Source organism: Danio rerio, chromosome 11 (genome assembly GCF_049306965.1).
Source record: "Danio rerio strain Tuebingen ecotype United States chromosome 11, GRCz12tu, whole genome shotgun sequence".
Classification (NCBI taxonomy): domain Eukaryota; kingdom Metazoa; phylum Chordata; class Actinopteri; order Cypriniformes; family Danionidae; genus Danio; species Danio rerio.
Genome location: NC_133186.1, coordinates 34,836,081 through 34,851,218, shown reverse-complemented (window position 1 = coordinate 34,851,218; position 15,138 = coordinate 34,836,081). Strand labels below are relative to the sequence as shown.

General features: G+C 34.8%; 1 protein-coding gene across 3 annotated transcripts in view; it reads left to right on the top strand.

Moving 5' to 3' along the window:
* The window catches only part of pcdh17 (protocadherin 17), a 148,094-nt gene extending 133,202 nt beyond the window's left edge, over window positions 1-14,892 (top strand). The window contains exon 5 of one of the 3 annotated variants that reach the window (XM_005155856.6): window positions 12,935-14,892. In XM_005155856.6, coding sequence (XP_005155913.1) covers window positions 12,935-13,635 — 701 coding nt within the window. In that variant the 3' untranslated portion in view covers window positions 13,636-14,892. The remainder of the gene's footprint in view (window positions 1-12,934) is intronic. The other 2 variants (XM_073915999.1, NM_001160822.1) reach the window with 2 other exon arrangements.
* Window positions 14,893-15,138: the final 246 nt, after the last annotated feature.

The window sequence follows — 15,138 nt, the reverse complement described above, 5'->3', positions numbered from 1 at the left end:
ATGTTTGATGTGACGCTCTAAAGAGTATTGGCTTTTTACTATTCATTTTAATTCATTTGATAATTTATTTATGCATTTTATTTTCATTCATATTGTCATAAATAGGGGAGAGTTCATTATAGTTTTATAGTTTCATTAATATTGAAAGTGGTATACACCTTATACTTAAATTTGATTGTGAAACATCTTCAATGATGATCAGTTATAAAAGCCTTTAATATTACTGTGGTATATTTGAATATAAATATGACATTTATTTATTGTATTATTATTATTATTATTATTGTTGTTGTTGTTGTTGTTGTTGTTATTATTATTATTATTTTATTTATTATCATTTTTATTATTTTTTATTATTATTTTTATTATTATTGTTGTTGTTGTTATTATTTTAACTTTATTAAATCTAATTTAGTTTTATTTATTTATTTATTTATTTATTTATTTATTTATTTATTTATTTATTTGTTTGTTTGTTTGTTATTATTATAATTATTATTATTATTATTATTATTTATTTTGATTTATAATTATTAATATTGTCAATTATTATTGCTATTATTATTATTATTTTTATGCATTTTTGTTGTCCATAATATAACAATGTAAACATGTTTAATAATGTTTCTTGTTATAGTTGTATGATCTTTTATTTGTTTATTTTATTTTATGCTTTGTGTGCATTGTCATACAAATAATGAATAATAGATCCTTAAATATTTAAAACCAAAAATTTAATTTGGCCATGATGCATTATTATTGATCATTTAATTATCTGTATTAACCACACTGGTAGCTTTAATGATTAAATATTTTATTTTATTTTATTTTATTTTATTTTATTTTATTCTATTTTATTTTATTTTAGCCCTTATCCCCTATGATTTTAATTGACTACTTCCTTTTGCCTGTTGGCCTGATGATGTTTCTTAATTATGACATGAAGGCAGATGTATTAATGTTATCTTGGACTTTCAGCCAATGTTGGTTTTGCGCCTGCTGGTGGCGTACAGCAGATTGAGAGATTGCGATGTTGGCACTGACCATTGTGAACCAAGCAAAGCAGGAAGAACTGAAAAAGCAGGCACTGAAAAACGACTTGCTAATAAAAGATTTGGCAGGAGGTCTTAATGCACCGAGTCAGAATATACTATCTGTTTCTCTTTCCGTCTCCTTCATTCTCCTTCCCAGCTGGAGAATCAAATAGGGCAACCAGATACCCAAATTCTTCTGGAGTGAGAAAAGACATAACGGCTGGCATTTGAAAGCTTTCTCTTTAACTGTGAGCATGAGGTGTTTGTTAAATGGCTTCAAACTCTTAAGTGGCCTGAATTCTCCCTGCTGTCTCCTTTCAGGCTCAAAGGGAAGTTTCTCTGGGTCAGAATGAATTGAGGGTGAGGACGAGGAACATGTTCATTATGTCTGTGCTCATTAGACTGGCAAGACAGCATTCAGTGTTCAACTGGGCCATCCTAGCTCAAACTAATGTGGTCAGTCACAATGTTTAATGGCAAGATTTTAGACGAATAGTCAGTGGTAAATTCATGAGTCTGAGAGGATAGCAGTGAGCAATAAAGTCTATTTGTTTAAAAAAAAAAAAAAGGATTGAAAAATAATTTCAATGACATCCTTTATGCCGTGATCACCAGCCATCTAGCCTGGGCGGATCACTGGAAAACTACACACCTGTCAATTTACATTGACATTTAAATTGACAGTTCTTTCACATGGAAAACACACATAGAATGAGTTTTTTTCTTGTTTACACCAGAGATTGTATTTTTTACAGAGGTTACTTCTCTTTGGAGTTAACAAGAAGCTTATGATGTTGTTTTATAAAGCTTATCTTAAAAGCATTGGCAGGTATGGCATCACAGCGTGGTTTGGCAACCTATCTGTACAGTGTAAATCTGATGCACCTCTTAAAGACTTAAAGAGGTGGAAAGAATTCTAAATGATCCAACTCATTTTTTTTTGTATCTAAATTATGAACTGCTTCCCTCTGGTAGTTTATCTTAATTATCATTATAATTATTGTACTTACGGTATTTTGTATTGTTTTTGTTGTTTGTTTTTATATATGTCTGCAGCAATATGGTGATGACAATAACAAATTTCCTGTTAAGGACAATAAAGTTTACTTACTCACTTAGTTACTTACTGAACTACAACTCCCATCATGCACATCACTCACACACCTGGCCCAGATTCCAGATTCAGTCAAGCCTGAAGCCTCCTTCAAGGACAGGAGTGAGCAGGTGAACTCATATATAAACTCGAATATAAACACAGCAGACAGACACATTGATGCAGAGTCTTGGTTACTGTAAGTGAAGTGCATGATGGGATCTGAAGTTCAAGCGACAGATTTGTAGTTCTTCAGCAAATCTGCAAATTCTAGATCACTGGTGATTATGACACCATATTAAAGAAAAATGGCAAAAATAAATATAATAAAATAAAATATACATTTTCTAAAGTAATTAGATACTCTTCCTAAAGTCAGTAAATCCACTGCCTTAAAGGCAAAAGCTGACTTTTTTTGAGTTGAGTTTTTGAAACATATTTCCTTTTTTTAAACCATTTTAAGCAACAAGATCACTGTAAAGTCATCTAAGGCCATATATACTTGCAAAAGAAAAGAAAGTTTTACAAACCAAAAATTAATTGTTATAAAAAAAAATAAATAAATGCAAATCTCCAAAAATGCAGGTTCGGGCCTGTCTTTCCCTTGACTCTGTCCCCTTGTCAAATCAGGGTCAAAAACTGAAACTCAAAAAAGCAAATAAAAAGAAAAGCATTATTGCTATTGACTGGACATTTTTTTGTAAAGGCAATGCTCTATATGCTCTCTCTCTCTCTCTCTCTCTCTCTCTCTCTCTCTCTCTCTCTCTCTCTATATATATATATATATATATATATATAGCTTTTTTTATTGCTTTTTATGTTTTTTGTTTGCAAATTTATTTTTTATTTCTCAAAACTTAGTTTTCCTTTTGGCGTTCTTTATTTTTGTTAACAAAATTCATTTTTACTTCTCAAAAAAAATTACTTTGCAATTTTTGGAGATTTGCATTAATTATTTTATAAAAATGTTTTTTGCTTAATACCTAGTTTTTTGTTTGCACAACTCTTTAATTTTGCAAGTATATATGGCCCTAGATTGACTCCATAGATTGCTCACTTTTTAAGTGGAGTCAAATAATCACTTTAAAAACTAATGGGTTTATTCAAGTTTATTTTTTAAGTAAATTCAACCAATTGCTTTTTGCAGTGTAGAAGTAAGAAACTGATGGAATATGTATAACTTTATGACAATAATTAAACTATATTGCATAACTGAAGTTATGATGACATTTTATAACGTGATTGTTAGTCAAATATAAGCATTTTTGGCAATCCTTATTTCTCATATCCATGATCCCAATGCATTTTAATGATTTCAATATACACAGTCACCTCTACAATCTAATTGCTAACAGCTTGATATTAATTCCAGGATTATAATGAAAATATCATTGGAAAGTGAGAGGTTGTGCTAATATTGTGAATAGATCAAAACCTTAAGGCATTGTTAAGCAAGCCATGCCGTATCTACAATCCTTTCAGGCGTGACTATAGTCACAATATATGACATCTCAGCTCCTTTTTTTCCAGGGAAGTAGTGAATATGTAATGAGCTGACCTTCTGTTAGGACTGTCACTTAAATGTGGCGTTGTTTCGGGTATGCTGCATTGCCTTCGGGACTTCCGCAAAGTAAAATGAGATTTGTCGTACACACATCATTAGCTTGATGAGCGGTGTGCTAGCAGAAGTCTCGCATTTTCAGACTCAAGTCTATGGATCCCGTAAATGGTGCACAGATACGGAGATTCTGCTTGCGATAATAATTGGACAGTTGATTTGACATTCTTGCAGAGCAGCCGATGAGCTGACCATTGAGCCATTCGATATAAAGATTTGTGCGTGAACTGTCAGAAAAAACACAGGCATGTCACACAATACGGTTATAATGAAGTGTCCCCATAACAGCTTGTAACCTTGTGAGCTGACTTTGCGTGAGGAGTGTTGGGGGTGGCAATAATTCACACTGTGCCTCCTGCTTCGGATCATCACCTGCCTCTTGTGAGGTCAAAATATGTCTTTTGAACACACACACACATAAAAGGAACATCTGAGATACATTTGTGGACAAAGAAAGAAGAAAGCTATGGACGAATATTTAATTCTGAATCAGGCCTAAAATCAAATCGGTGCTCCGGTTTTCCCCACAATCCAAAAACATGCACTATAGGTGAATTATATGATCTAAAATGGCTGTAGTGGATGAGTGTGTTTGAATGCCAGAGTGAGTGGGTGTTTCCCAGGGCTGGATTGCAGCTGGAAGGGCATAAAACATATGCTGAAATAGTTGGCGGTTCAATCCACTGGTGGCCCCTAATAAATAAGAGACTAACCTTAAGGAAAATAAATGAATGTTTGCATACAGTATTTGGAGGTCATCAAATTGCCATATCAATGCATAGAGCAGGTTGATAGGCTTCTGAATAGGGCCTATGACTGATACACTCCCAGAAATAAAGGTAAGCGAGCTGTCATTGGGGTGGTACCTTTCCAAAAGGTACAAATTTGTACCTTAAAGGTCCACATTAATACTTCGAAGGGTACATATTAGTTCCTAGAAGGTACAAAAGTGTTCCCTTTTAAAAATTTTAGGGACTAATATATTCTTTTGAGGTACCAATATGGACCCTTTAAGTACAAATATGTACCTTTTGAAAAGTTACCACACCAGTGACAGCTCGTGTACCTTTATTTCTGAGAGTGTAGGGGTATTGTTAGTTATGTATGAACTTTTTCCATTTGGAGGGTCTTCAAGAACTTCTTCCTGACCTGAGGAGATCATACAGTTGATCATACAGTCATTCAGAAAACAGACCCTTGCGTGAACTGTCAGGAAATACAAGCCAGTCATACAATACAGTTATATAAAAGTGTCCCCAAAACAGCTTGTAACCTTGTGTGCTGACTGTGCGAGGAGCATTGGGGGTGGCAATAATTCACACCGTGCCTCCTGCTTTAGATCTGGCGTCGAATTAGTGGCCTCAGTCGGTGTCACATGTCTTATTGTTAGTCATGGCGACCCTGCCAAGACTCAAGGTCACCTGTTTCACCCAGGCATGAATAATCTATTGAAGGATTGGTTCCTCCTCACTGGCTGCATGGAGATGTGTCAGCGTGGATTATTTATGCTTTATTGTGCCTCCATTCAACAAGCAGTTGGTCGTGAACATGCTGGAGAAGGCAAGTCTGGTTTGCTTGCTTCCTTTGCTTGGCTACATATTTCAGTTGTTTGTTTCAACTTGATGTGCTGTTTGAAAGGTTTGGGGTTGGTATGGTTTTTAGATGATTTTGATGAAATGAGACATTTTATGTTCAACTAGGCAGCTTTTCTCATGGGAAAAATACAGTAAAACAGTGAAATATTATCATCATTCAAAACAACAGAGCTCTTTTTTGATGGATTTAAGGGCTGCGCAATTAATTGAAATTCAGTTTCGATTTCAATTCGATTTCAGAACACACGTCTAGTCATCCTAATAAAAGCACTTTAATGGTCAAATACATGCAAATTTGGGTCAAAACGCAGTGTTCAGTGATTATTCACATTAACCCTCATTTATTTAATAAACAAACGAGTTGAGGATCAAAAGACATGTGTAAGTGAAACCATAAATCAGAACCGTACTGTTCTTAAAGTGACAGCACGCAATATTCCTGCTGCCGACTGTTTTTATCATTAATCAAACAACAAAAGGACAAAATCACTCACTGCTATTGACTGAACGTCTTTTGTAGCTACTTATAATTAAAGTTTTTCACTTACAGGGAAGATGGTTAAAGCACAGCTTGTTTCATATTTTTATTCTATTGTATTTATTTCCCTTTCCTTATTTACAGGGAGGAAAAAAACTGTAAATACAGTTAAATTATTAGCCCTCCTGTATTATTAGCGGCCCTTTTTCCCTTTAATTTCTGTTTAATGGCAAGAAGATTTCTAACACATTTCTAAACATAATAGATTTAATAACTAATTTCTAATAACTGATTTATTTTATCCTTGTCATGATGGCAGCATGTAATTTTAACTACATATTTTTCAAGATACTAGTATTCAGCTTAAGGTGCAATTTAAAGGCTTAATTGGATTAATTATGCAAGTTGGGGTAATTAGGCAAGTCATTGCATAACAGTAGTTACTTCTGCAGATAATCAAAAAATATATATATTGCTTAAAAGGGCTGATGATATTGATCTTAAAATAGTTTTTTTAAGCCTGCTTTTATTCTAGCCAAAATTAAACAAATAAGACTTTCTCTAGAAGAAAAAAAATATTATAGGAAATACTGCAAATAATTTCTAAATCTGTTTTTGAAATATTTATAAAAAAAAAAAAAAAAGCAGGAGGGCTAATAATTTTGACTTCAACTGTATATTGTTTTAAATAATCATGATTACAATTATGACCAAAAATAATTGTGATTATGTTTTTTAATCCCATAATTGAGCAGCCCTGATGGATTTTAAAATAAAAAAAAGATTAATTTAATCCAGTCTGTAAATAGTTGAAAATTATTATATTTTTAAGAAAAGCTGAAATGTGTTCAAGTGCACATCGTTTATTAAAAAAAAAAAAGAAAAAAAAAAAGAGTAAAATACACTTGTATAAAATAAACAGTGTTGCCACCTTTTCAGACCCCCCTAGCGACAAATTTTCAAAAAAGTGACTAGCGATGAATCTAGAGACTTTTGTGGCTGTTATTTGAGGTTTTTGTAGACCCTCATGTGTCCGTACTGTACCATTCATACTCTTCTCCACAAGCCTCGGGTGATGGCGTCTGCCCCTCTCAGCAAATGATTTAACACCGCGAGTGTGAGGTATTTTCCTGGTACAGTCAAACCGATCTGCGCCTTCTTTGTTTTTTATTCAACAATTTCATTTGACCGTTTATTCTTTACTTATTCACAATCACAGATATCTTATTTAGAGTTTCATGAATTTATCTGAGTTTATTGTGTCTGAGAGATTACTGCAAATTCACTACACATCTATACTGATATACTGTATTTAGACGGTATTGAATTTAGTTCAATTGACATGCATACATAAAGCATAGTGCAAATATAAATACCCCTTTATTAACCACAGGCTGTTAAATAAACAGAAACAGTTGGACATAATGATGTCAGTAATATGCAAATTGACGTATGACATAATCTAGCGACATTTAGCTACGTTTTAGACAGAGATTAGCGCCTTTCCAATGAAAATAGTCGGCAACACTGATAATAATTATCTAGCTTTTGATCAATTTAAATCTCCCTTGCTGACTTAATAAAGTCCTTTATTTAGACCACTGACAGTTTGTTTTGCTAGTCTTGTGTCTAAAGGTGAAATGGAAGTAAAAAGATATTCCTGCACAGACACTGTTTAGCATGCAAACCCACGCTTTATGTTTAGAGAAGATAAACAGCTGCAAAAAATAGTGAAAGCAGCTCAGATTCAAAACCTGCACTGATCTGACGAGGACACTGTGTGTATGTGTGTGTGTGTGTGTGTGGATCTCATTATTTAAAGTGGACAGCATGTTCTTCCTCACCTTGTCACGCATGCTAGTTTGTGCCACTCAGGACCAGCCCTTGTCTTCCTCTCACACAACACAAGAGCACCACATGCTAAATGTCAAGCTCCCTCTTTCCCCTCTTATATGGTACTTGTCCCTGTCCTCTCACACTCTTGTTAAAAGCGTCCCCGAAGACGAAGCAGCATGCTGACCCTCCAAATATGCAAAGCAGATTTAATATATAGCACAAAACCATATATGTACCCCTAGGTTTGATCTTAGGCCCAATCGTGTATGACTTTCTTTCTGATTAGTCAAAATGTAGCCTGCTGAATCTCCAAATATGCACACATATTTTAAACACACCCTAGAACAACAGGTGTACCCCTAGGTTTGGTTTTAAATCCAACTTTCTTGTATGGCTTTCCTTTCTCTCTGTCCACAGATGCACCACAGATGTCTTTGTGTGAGTGTGTGTGTGTGTTCAAATGACATATTTTGACCTCAGGAGAGGCAGGTGCAGTGTACCGTTACCATTGAGAATGGGTAGGGGAGTTGGAAAACTTTTTTCAAGGTTAACAGAAACCCCACAGACCAGAAACAAACCAAAGGAAACCCCAGGGATAGGCTTTTGTTGGCCAGACATACACACACACACAGTGAAATCTGGAACAATAGGGATTCTGGAGCCGAGTTGCAGAGGATCATTTTTCATGACATGGCTTGGCCTTTAGCAGAGAAACATCTGAAAGAGCAATTTAAAATATGATTAATGATGATAATAAGGTCAAGTGGTCATCATTTATACACGCCAGGCCTTGAAGAAAGAAAACCGATTGGCTACAACACTGCGAAAGTAAACACCGATATCAATTTAACTATGAACACTTTAGCGCAGAGAATTGATGCACTTTTACTGAATAAGCAGAAGGATCTGTAGTCTGAATATCCTGATTGTGTTTCGATGCGCGTTGTAAATGTCATCCATGGAAAATAAGTACATCTGTCTGAAAAATAATGCTCACAAACGTTAACTGGCTTTATGAATTACCGTGTCCTATTGTTCATTTCAGTGAAAGGGAAAAAAGAAGCAATGCGAAATATAGTAGATCATTGTAAAACATCATATGATCAATTAGTCCTAAAAGTGTATGTTTTAGGTTATTGTAACTTATCAAACTAAGTTAATCATGTTCTAACTTAATTTTTATAAGTTACACAAGCTGTTTCAAGTCACTTTAACATAATATAAGTTCAGTGGACTCATAAAGTTGATTTGTTCAGCTTAAAATGTAGGACAACAACAAGGATTTTTTTCAGTGCATGATTTTAGCGTAATAGAAAAAAGTGGACCTTATAAAGAAAAAACTTTGATCTTATTTTTGCTGATATAATAAATAAATAAAACTAAATATAAATAAATAAAACTGAATATGAATAAATAACTAAATAATAAATAAAAAAATAATAATAATAAGTAAACAATAAATAAATGGAAAATAAATAAATAAATATAAATAAAAATAGTAAAAAATGAATAAATAAAATAGAAAAATAATGAATAAATAAAATAGAAAAAATAAATAAATACTGGAAAATAAACAAATAAATAAATACTATATAAATAAAAAATAAATAAATAATAAAAAGAAAAATAAATAAATAAATAATGTAAAATAAATAAATAAATGGAAAATAAATAAATAATAAATAATATGAAAAATAAATAAAGAAATGAAAAAATTAAATAGAAAATAAATGAACAAATAAATAAAAGGAAAATAAATAAATGGAAAATAAGTAAATAAATAAAAAAGAAAAATAAAATATATATATAATAAATAATGTAAATAGCAATGCTAAATAGAGGGAAAAGAGGCAAATGTACAAAAAGGATCATTTCACTTGATCATGAAGCATTTGAGGGGAAGGAGAGATTAATAGCGTTCAGGAAATCTATAAGTTACATGCAGCTCATCTCTCTGTTGATGCTAGAGCTGTTTCCTGATCTCATCTGTTATTCCAAAACACTTTTTGGGGTCTTAAACGAGCGAGTGATGACTGCTAGATTATTGAAAATGTTTCTTCTCATAAATTCATGAGGTTGTTTGTGTTTCCTTGTTTTGCTCTCCCAAAAGACAGACATCATCAAACAATTAAATATAGATGGAAGACTTCTGTTTGTTCTGCTTAAATCACTGCCCTTCTCTTGTCGAACGCACATAGAACCGATGGCACGGGTCCCGGTGTGTGAGGTCTGTGCATGTTTGTGACCCGGGTCTCAGCTTTACCTGAGCTCTTTTATATTCACAGGACAGCAGCTGTGCTTTCCTGTTCGCCTTGTTTTTTTTTAAACTTTCATTTTTCATGTTTTCCCTTTTGTTCTTTTTTTTCCTCTCTTTCTTTCATTTCCCATTTTAAAATACATTATTTTTTTATCCTCTCTACAATCCTGCACCCATTTGACACACCATCAGTACAGCCCACAATAATCCAAAATGTGGTTTCTTCTGAGCTGAGATGAAAGGAGGGAAGACGCACACACACATACACGCACACACACTAGACACTTGGCTCTGTGATATGGCAGGGCTGCTTTGGGATAGCTTCAAAGCCCAGTGACATAAATTTATGATTGCAGCGCCACACTTTTTGCCAAAACTGAGCTGTTGTTGTTCTGCTCAGAGGAGGGGTGAGGATGTATTATAGAATGCATGAGCATGATGGAAGAGAACGGGGTAATTCTCTGCCATCTTTTTGATCATGTTCATAGAAAACTCACTTATTTAGCCAGATAGCTTCCATTCTCTTCTGTGAGAGCCTGAAGCATGAGTTTATATAATGTAGGATGTTGGGTAAGTTTCTGGTGTTTCACAAAAGTTCTTTCTTTTATCATTCAATTTCCTTCAGCTTTGTCCCTTCCCAGTACACACACAACATCATAAGATGTTAATATTAGGTTAGATTTACGTTGCCAGCATCTATAAGGACAATGGTATTTTGACGTCCAATAACAATGTTAAATGACGTTGATATTTGGTTGGTTTATGGTTGATATCTGGTGTTCGTCAGGTATGGCAACCAAAATCCAATGCCTAATAGACGTCATATTGGTCAACATCCACACAATGTCAAGCTGTAACATCATTAGACGTTGATATTTGGTTGATTTTGGGTTGTGTTGGAAAGTGACCAAAATCCAACGTCGAGCCAACATCTTTAAATCAACGTCATATTGACACCAAATAGTGACATTTACTCGTCAGGTATGGCAACCAAAATCCAATGTCTGATTGACGTCATAGTGGTAATGTCCACACAACGTCAAGCTGTAACATTGTTAGATGTTGATATTTGGTTGTTTTTAGGTTGTATTGGAAAGTGATTAAATTGCAACGTCTGTCTGACGTTGGGTTCTGACATCAACCGATTTTCATTTCCTATCAAAAAGCAATGTCCCCACGACATTGGGGGGCAATGTCAATCTAACGTCATGTTGACGTCCTGTGCCTGTTGGGTTTATTCATCAGCAGTCGCCACAGCAGAATAAACCCAGCATATTTCCTTCCAGCTGCAGCTTAATACTGGGAAATACCCATACACACTCACATTCACACACATACACTATGTCCAATTTAGCTTGTTCAATTCACCTGTAGCGCATGTCTTTGGACTGTGGGGGAAACCGGAGCACCCGGAAGAAACCCAAACAAACACGGGGAGATCATGCAAACTCTACATAGAAATGCCAGTCGGGAATTGATCCTGTGACTTTCTTGCTGTGAGGTGATAGTGCTAACCACTGAGCCACCATGCCGCCCTTTCTTCCTATCATTTAAAATGAATGTAAAAAGCCCAGTTTCCTACTTTATTGTAGTTTTGTTTTTATACGTTATTTCTTTTAATGGCAATACTGAATCTTTATTATTCATAAATCATGAGTATTTTGTGTCATGTGATCTTTTAGAAATCAGTCTAATTTATTATTATTATTATTATTATTATTTGGAGCTCAAGAAACATTTAAAAGTATTACTATCAATTTTAAAAATAATGAATATTTTGAGGAAATGGTTCTAGTTTTCAGGCTTATCAGATAAAACAAAGTTTTTACTGTCACTTTTGAGCTTAATGTGTTCTTGCTGAATTGAAAAAATTACTGACCAAAATGTTTGATTAGAAGTCTATATTTATAATAATAATAATAATAATAATAATAATAATAATAATAATAATAATAGCCACAATAAAGTTTGATTAAGTCTTTATGAGTGGTTCAGTAAAAGCACCATCATTTGTATAAACACAAGTCATTTGAATGTAGTGGGATGATAACAGATTTCAAGGTATATCGCGGTTTGGAAAAGTCAAGGTTTTTAACTGCCAACGTTATCTGCTATACTGTTTCTAAAGTATATGTGAGAATTTTTTTTTTTTTTTTACATTTACTTCAACAGTATCTCCAGCAGAAAAGATATCCAAAAATGCTGTTTTAAATTCTAAAGAAATCTGTGTTTATGAAACTAATGAAGACAGCAGAAGTGAATGATTTATTTAAATTATTTAGCCTGACATGTTTACTGCACTAAAGTATTTTAAAAGTTTCACAAAATATAATATATTGTGTTCATAGGGGAAAATGTTTTGTTTTTTTTTTTTACCCAGACATTAAAAAAAAAAAAATATATATATATATATATATATATATATATATATATATATATATATATATATATATATATATATATAATTTTGTTTTTACGTCTGGGTAAAAAAACAATAACATTTCCCCCTATGAACACAATACATATATACATATACATATATATATATATATATATATATATATATATATATATAAAGCAGTAATCATCATACTGTCAAACTGATATTTTTATCCAAAGTTATCATACCGTCAGAATCCTCTAACAGCCCATGTCTATTTGAATGTAAATCAGTTTACTCCTTTTATTGTGTGCGCATGTCTTTTAATCTTGCCAATTTCAATTTAGACTGCAGGCTTGCATTCTCAACTTGGATAAATTTGGATTTTGTTTGAAGCGGCTCTGGTGATTCAGCTCAGCTGAAAATGGTGCAGAAAACACTGACTCAAGTGTTACGTTATGTCAAGCTGTTTTGCACTGATTACAGATTTATTCATTTGAGACAAATAATCTTTCATTTTGTGTCAAATGGGATGAAACACCTTTAATTTGTGACTCTTTCCCTAAATTGATTATTCAGAATTAGTCAGATTTTTATTGCTAAAATTCCAGCTAAATTAATCAGTTTCTCTTTCTCTTTCCAGAAGAGGATTGTTTGAACTGCACGGAGGAGTGTCGAGTGCTGGGTCACTCGGACCGTTGTTGGATGCCTCAGTTTCCCGCAGGCGCCGGAGGAGCAGGAACTCCCCAAGCCGAGGGTTCGGACTACCGCACCAACCTCTTCGTCCCTGCTGGCATGGAGGCGGTCGCTGTGGAGACTGAGACTTACGAAACGGTTTGCAACCCCAATGGAAAAAAAACTTTCTGCACATTCGGAAAGGAGCGCCGGGACCATACCATCCTGGTGGCCAACGTTAAACCCTATCTAAAGACTAAACGTGCCCTCAGCCCGCTCTTGCAGGAGGTCCCATCTGCCTCATGTAGCCCTACCAAAGGCTGCAGTACAGGATCCCCGTGCTCTTCGGCCAAAGGCATGGGCGACGGAGCCGAAGGCAAACCCAGCACTAGCCACTACGGACCCCCAGATGGACAGTACATCTCCCCAAACAAGCAGAACAAAGAGCAGGGCTACTCCACACTGCCTCCTTCTGATCCCGTGGCTAAAGTCCTGGCTGAAGCCCGTTCGCGGATCAGCCAGGAGACAGCGGTGGAGATGGACTGCGTCTTAGAGCAGGGTGGAGGAGAGATGGGACGGAGCACCATGGACGCAGACCAGGTGGTCAGAGACATCGACAAACTCCTGCAGGATTGTCGGGGAAATGAAAACACCCCCATCAGAAAATAAAACGCACTTTGAGCAAAAGGAAACATGGACCAAGTCGAGACGCTCTCCGAGAGAGTGCGAGTGGAGATCGGGACATATTTCAAGGACAAAAAAAAAAACATGCGTACTTGAAGACCTGGACAAATAAACATAAGGAGCAAAAAAACTGTTTGCTTTTGTTCGTCCGGACGCCGTGTTGTGTTTTGGGGGCAAGGGAATTTCTTTTGGAGTTGCAGAAGGTGCTGCTTCTGGCTTCTTGTGAGCTTTTTCTTCTTCTTCAAGTGCCCACCAGCTTCAAACTCTTTCCTAAAGTGACGTCTTTCTGTCACTGACCCATAGATGGAGCGTCCCATCCTTCTCCTCCAGGGACTTATGAAGGGGAAGGGGTGGACGAAATATGGTTTGTTCTGACAATCGCTAGTCAAATGGGTTTGGGGTGCGTCGGACACCCAGAATTGTTGGACCACATCAAGACAGAGACTCTCTCTTTAACTTTTAATGGCTTTGTAATATCAGCATAAGAAGTGCAAACGATATCAGCAAACTCTTAAGTGGGTGTGAATCTTTCGGGTGGGTGGGGAGGGTTGATTATGAAATGTAACCATTCTTCACCTGTCATTTCTAGTCACGTGTAAAACTGTGTCCTCTCCCCATGTATACGTACATATGGAACATTCCAGAACGGTGAACCTGTTACTCTCACTTATTGGTCCTCTGTGATCATCTGTCTTCAGCTTTTCACTACTTTTAAAGTGACTCTCCACGTGTCCGACGTTAAGTTATAACAGTCACTCTCTTGTATATTAGGGACATTTTTCCTCAACTGTGAAAAGATATATCTATATATACATATAGATAAATATATATATAAATATATGAGCTTATGTATAGTGTCCAGATAACAATGAAAATATTTATACATTTTGTAAAAAAAAACAAAGGTGGAAAAACTTTAATCTCAGAAAAAAAGGAGGGTGCGCACAGGATGAAAATGCAGTTGAAGATATTTATTAAACTGCAAAGGACACTGTTTCGATTTTCGATCAACAACGATGACAAAAAAAAAAAGATTTTAAAAAAGGAAATGTCCCTTCACATTGTCACTTATACACAATATCATTTTAATGTGCAAAATGTATCCAATTTAATGTGTTTACATCAAAACAACATATTTTTATTGATTTTTCTGCAGTTTCTGTGCATTTGAGCCAAATTGTTACGTGTACAAGAGCTATATTGTGTATTTTATTAAATTAATATATGGTTGTGTTGTAATATACATGGGCTTATATTGTACTTGGCAACTGATGCCTTAGTAGTCTTCAAACTCTATGAGTTTAATTTCCATTCGGTTTCATTCTTGGTTCACTTTTCCGCTCTCGCTTTCTGCTTCGCCTCGCTGCTGTGCATTTGGACAGGTTATGTTGTTTTAAACACGTGTTGGAAAAGACTGCTTACATGACATGTTCACTACTTGCTGAGCAACTTGTTTTTGTCTACAAGAAAACTAAAAAACAGCCACAC